Below are 5,000 nucleotides of genomic sequence, written 5' to 3' on the forward strand. Positions count from 1 at the left end.
GGTGGAGTGTGTTGTGTAGTAAAGTGGAGTGTGTTGTGTTGTGTAGTAGAGTGGAGTGTGGTGTGTAGTGTATTGGAGTGTGTTGTGTAGTGGAGTGTGTTGTGTAGTGTGGTGGAGTGTGTTGTAGTAAAGTGGAGTGTGTTGTGTATTAGAGTGGAGTGTGTGTAGTGTATTGGAGTGTGTTGTGTAGTAGAGTGGAGTGTGTTGTGTAGTGGTGGAGTGTGTGTAGTGTAGTAGAGTGGGTGTGTTGTGTTGTGTAGTGTATTGGAGTGTGTTGTGTAGTGGAGTGTGTTGTGTATTGTAGTGGAGTGTATTGTGTAGTGTGGTGGAGTGTGTTGTGTAGTAAAGTGGAGTGTGTTGTTGTGTAGTAGAGTGGAGTGTGGTGTGTAGTGTATTGGAGTGTGTTGTGTAGTGGAGTGTGTTGTAGTGTAGTGGAGTGTGTTGTGTAGTGTAGTGGAGTGTGTTGTGTAGTAAAGTGGAGTGTGTTGTGTTGTGTATTAGAGTGGAGTGTGTTGTTTAGTAGAGTGTAGTGTGTTGTAGTGAAGTGTGTTGTGTTGTGTAGTGTAGTGTGTTGTAGTGTATTGGAGTTTGTTGTGTAGTGTGGTGGAGTGTGTTGTGTAGTAAAGTGGTGTGTGTTGTGTAGTGAAGTGGAGTGTGTTGTGTAGAGTGGAGTGTGTTGTGTAGTGTAGTAGAGTGGAGTGTGTTGTGTTGTGTAGTAGTGGAGTGTGTTGTGTATTAGAGTGGAGTGTTGTGTAGTGTATTGGAGTGTGTTGTGTAGTAGAGTGGAGTGTGTTGTGTATTGTAGTGGAGTGTATTGTGTAGTGTGGTGGAGTGTGTTGTGTAGTAAAGTGGAGTGTGTTGTGTTGTGTAGTAGAGTGGAGTGTTGTGTAGTGTATTGGGTGTGTTGTGTAGTGGAGTGTGTTGTAGTGTGGTGGAGTGTGTTGTGTAGTAAAGTGGAGTGTGTTGTGTATTAGAGTGGAGTGTGTTGTGTAGTGTATTGGAGTGTGTTGTGTAGTAGAGTGGAGTGTTGTGTAGTGTGGTGGAGTGTGTTAGGTAGTAAAGTGGAGTGTGTTGTGTTGTGTAGTGTATTGGAGTGTGTTGTGTAGTGGAGTGTGTTGTGTATTGTAGTGGAGTGTATTGTGTAGTGTGGTGGAGTGTGTTGTGTAGTAAAGTGGAGTGTGTTGTGTTGTGTAGTAGAGTGGAGTGTGGTGTGTAGTGTATTGGAGTGTGTTGTGTAGTGGAGTGTGTTGTGTAGTGTAGTGGGTGTGTTGTGTAGTGTAGTGGAGTGTTGTGTAGTAAAGTGGAGTGTGTTGTGTTGTGTATTAGAGTGGAGTGTGTTGTTTAGTAGAGTGTAGTGTGTTGTGTAGTGAAGTGTGTTGTGTTGTGTAGTGTAGTGTGTTGTAGTGTATTGGAGTTTGTTGTGTAGTGTGGTGGAGTGTGTTGTGTAGTAAAGTGGTGTGTGTTGTGTAGTGAAGTGGAGTGTGTTGTGTAGTAGAGTGGAGTGTGTGTAGTGTAGTAGAGTGGAGTGTGTTGTGTAGTAGAGTGGAGTGTGTTGTGTAGTAGAGTGTGTTGTGTAGTGTAGTGGAGTGGAGTGTGTGTTGTAGTGGAGTGTTGTGTAGTGTATTGGAGTGTGTTGTGTAATGAAGTGGAGTCTGTTGTGTAGTAGAGTGGAGTGTGTTGTGTAGTAGAGTGGAGTGTGTGTGTGTAGTGAAGTGGAGTGTGTTGTGTTGTGTGGTGGAGTGTGTTGTGTAGTAGAGTGGAGTGTGTTGTGTAATGAAGTGGAGTGTGTTGTGTAATAAATTGGAGTGTGTTGTGTAGTAGAGTGGAGTGTGTTGTGTAATGAAGTGGAGTGTGTTGTGTAGTAAAGTGTAGTGTGTTGTGTAGTGTATTGTAGTGTGTTGTGTAATGAAGTGGAGTCGTTGTGTAGTAAAGTGGAGTGTGTTGTGTAGTGTATTGGAGTAGTGTAGTAGTGTGTAGTGTATTGTAGTAGAGTGGAGTGTGTTGTGTAGTGAAGTGGAGTGTGTTGTGTAGTGTGGTGGAGTGTGTTGTGTAGTAAGTGGAGTGTGTTGTGTAATGAAGTGGATTGTGTTGTGTAGTAGAGTGGAGTGTGTTGTGTAGTAAAGTGGAGTGTGTTGTAGTGTATTGGAGTGTGTTGTGTAATGAAGTGGGGTGTGTTGTGTAGTAGAGTGGAGTGTGTTGTGTAGTAGAGTGGAGTGTGTTGTGTAGTGTATTGGAGTGTGTTGTGTAGTGTATTGGAGTGTGTTGTGTAGTGAAGTGGAGTGTTGTGTAGTAGAGTGGAGTGTGTTGTGTAGTGTATTGGAGTGTGTTGTGTAATGAAGTGGAGTGTGTTGTGTAGTAGTGGAGTGTGTTGTGTAGTGTATTGAGTGTGTTGTGTAATGAAGTGGAGTGTGTTGTGTAGTAGAGTGGAGTGTGTTGTGTAGTGTATTGGAGTGTTGTGTAATGAAATGGAGTGTGTTGTGTAGTAGAGTGGAGTGTGTTGTGTTGTAGAGTGGAGTGTGTGTGTTGTGTAGTGAAGTGTGTTGTGTAGTAGAGTGGAGTGTTGTGTTGTAGAGTGGAGTGTGTTGTGTTGTGTAGTGGAGTGTGTGTTGTGTAGTGTAGTGTATTGGAGTTTGTTGTGTAGTGTGGTGGAGTGTGTTGTGTAGTAAAGTGGATCATGTTGTGTATTGAAGTGGAGTGTGTTGTGTAGTGGAGTGGAGTGTGTTGTGTAGTAGAGTGGAGTGTGTTGTGTAATGAAGTGGATTGTGTTGTGTAGTAGAGTGGAGTGTGTTGTGTAGAGTGGAGTGTGTTGTGTAATGAAGTGGAGTGTGTTGTGTAGTAAAGTGGAGTGTGTTGTGTAGTGTATTGGAGTGTGTGTAGTAGAGTGGAGTGTGTTGTGTAGTAGAGTGGAGTGTGTTGTGTAGTGTATTGGAGTGTGTTGTGTAGTGTATTGGAGTGTGTTGTGTAGTGAAGTGGAGTGTGTAGTGTATTGGGTGTGTTGTGTAGTAGAGTGGAGTGTGTTGTGTTGTAGAGTGGAGTGTGTGTTGTGTAGTGAAGTGTGTTGTGTTGTGTTGTGTAGTGTAGTGTAGTGTAGTGTATTGGAGTTTGTTGTGTAGTGTGGTGGAGTGTGTTGTGTAGTAAAGTGGATCATGTTGTGTATTGAAGTGGAGTGTGTTGTAGTGGAGTGGAGTGTGTTGTGTAGTAGAGTGGAGTGTGTTGTGTAGTGTAGTAGAGTGGCGTGTGTTGTGTAGTGTATTGGAGTGTGTTGTGTAGTAGAGTGGAGTGTGTTGTGTAGTTTATTGGAGTGTGTTGTGTAATGAAGTGGAGTGTGTTGTGTAGTGGAGTGGAGTGTGTGTGTAGTAGAGTGGAGTGTGTTGTGTAGTGAAGTGGAGTGTGTTGTGTAGTGTGGTGGAGTGTGTGTAGTAGAGTGGAGTGTGTTGTGTAGTAAAGTGGATCATGTTGTGTATTAAAGTGGAGTGTGTTGTGTAGTGTATTGGAGTGTGTTGTGTAATGAAGTGGAGTGTGTTGTTTAGTAGAGTGGAGTGTGTTGTGTAATGAAGTGGAGTGTGTTGTGTAGTAGAGTGGAGTGTGTTGTGTAGTAGAGGAGTGTGTTGTGTTGTGTAGTGGAGTGTTGTGTAGTGTGTTGTAGTGGAGTGTGTGTAGTGTATTGGAGTTTGTTGTGTAGTGTGGTGGAGTGTGTTGTGTAGTAAAGTGGATCATGTTGTGTATTGAAGTGGAGTGTGTTGTGTAGTGGAGTGGAGTGTGTTGTGTAGTAGAGTGGAGTGTGTTGTGTAGTGTAGTAGAGTGGCGTGTGTTGTGTAGTGTATTGGAGTGTGTTGTGTAGTAGAGTGGAGTGTGTTGTGTAGTTTATTGGAGTGTGTTGTGTAATGAAGTGGAGTGTGTTGTGTAGTGGAGTGGAGTGTGTTGTGTGTAGTAGAGTGGAGTGTGTTGTGTAGTGAAGTGGAGTGTGTGTTGTGTAGTGTATTGGTGTGTTGTGTAGTAGAGTGGAGTGTGTTGTAGTGAAGTGGAGTGTGTTGTGTGTGTAGTAGAGTGGAGTGTGTTGTGTAATGAAGTGGGGTGTGTTGTGTTGTGTGGTGGAGTGTGTTGTGTAGTAGAGTGGAGTGTGTTGTGTAGTGTATTGGAGTGTGTTGTGTAATGAAGTGGAGTGTGTTGTGTAGTAGAGTGGAGTGTGTTGTGTAGTGTATCGGAGTGTGTTGTGTAATGAAGTGGAGTGTGTTGTGTAGTAGAGTGGAGTGTGTTGTGTAGTAGAGTGGAGTGTGTTGTGTAGTGTAGTGTATTGGAGTGTGTTGTGTAGTGTATTGGGTGTGTTGTGTAGTAGAGAGGAGTGTGTTGTGTAGTGAAGTGGAGTGTGTTGTGTTGCGTTGTGTTGTTTATGGTAGTGGAGTGTAAATACGTTTCTCCTGACTTTTTTCAGGTCGGCATGTTCAAGAGAAACTTCAGTACTCCCTCAATCACCAGCAACCATTCAGCAAGTAAAGAGGCTGAAACTACACCAGGTGTAGGTGTGTGTGTGTGTGTGTGTGTGTGTGTGTGTGTGTGCGTGCTGAAGAAACATTACTGTACAGTGACCTGTTTTCCCTCTTACACTGTGTGTGTGTGTGTGTGTGTGTGTGTGTGTGTGTGTGTGTGTGTAGAGGAGAAGGTACGAGTGGACCCCGTCTATGCCACTCTACGCTATGGGACGTCTTTGGCCCAGTTGAGCCGATCTAGTTTTGAGAGTGTGTGTGAGTCTCCCACCCACAGCCTGGTGAGAGTGTGTGTGTGTGTGTGTGTGTGTGTGTGTGTGTGTGTGTGTGTGTGTGTGTGTGTGTTTTGGCTATTCAATTTCTAAAAAAAATTGTGCATGTGTAAAAAATGTTTTGTCTAAAAATAATTTCAAATATTTAGTAATCCTTCAAGAGCATTATGAGCATGTTCATGAATATTAATATGGTTGTTATAATGACAGTGAGAATGCAGGGGAGTGATGTCTATTACACTTC

The 5,000-nt window shown here is 43.3% G+C and overlaps 1 protein-coding gene across 2 annotated transcripts in view; it reads left to right on the forward strand.

The window, feature by feature from the left end:
* LOC124376434 (SH3 and cysteine-rich domain-containing protein 2-like) overlaps positions 1-5,000 on the forward strand; it is a 14,094-nt gene that overhangs the window by 6,608 nt on the left and 2,486 nt on the right. For both annotated transcript variants that reach the window (XM_046835519.1, XM_046835520.1), the window contains exons 5-6: positions 4,433-4,520; positions 4,653-4,765. In XM_046835519.1, the coding sequence (XP_046691475.1) occupies positions 4,433-4,520; positions 4,653-4,765 (201 nt within the window). The remainder of the gene's footprint in view (positions 1-4,432; positions 4,521-4,652; positions 4,766-5,000) is intronic.

Source organism: Silurus meridionalis, chromosome 22 (assembly GCF_014805685.1).
Source record: "Silurus meridionalis isolate SWU-2019-XX chromosome 22, ASM1480568v1, whole genome shotgun sequence".
NCBI lineage: Eukaryota > Metazoa > Chordata > Actinopteri > Siluriformes > Siluridae > Silurus > Silurus meridionalis.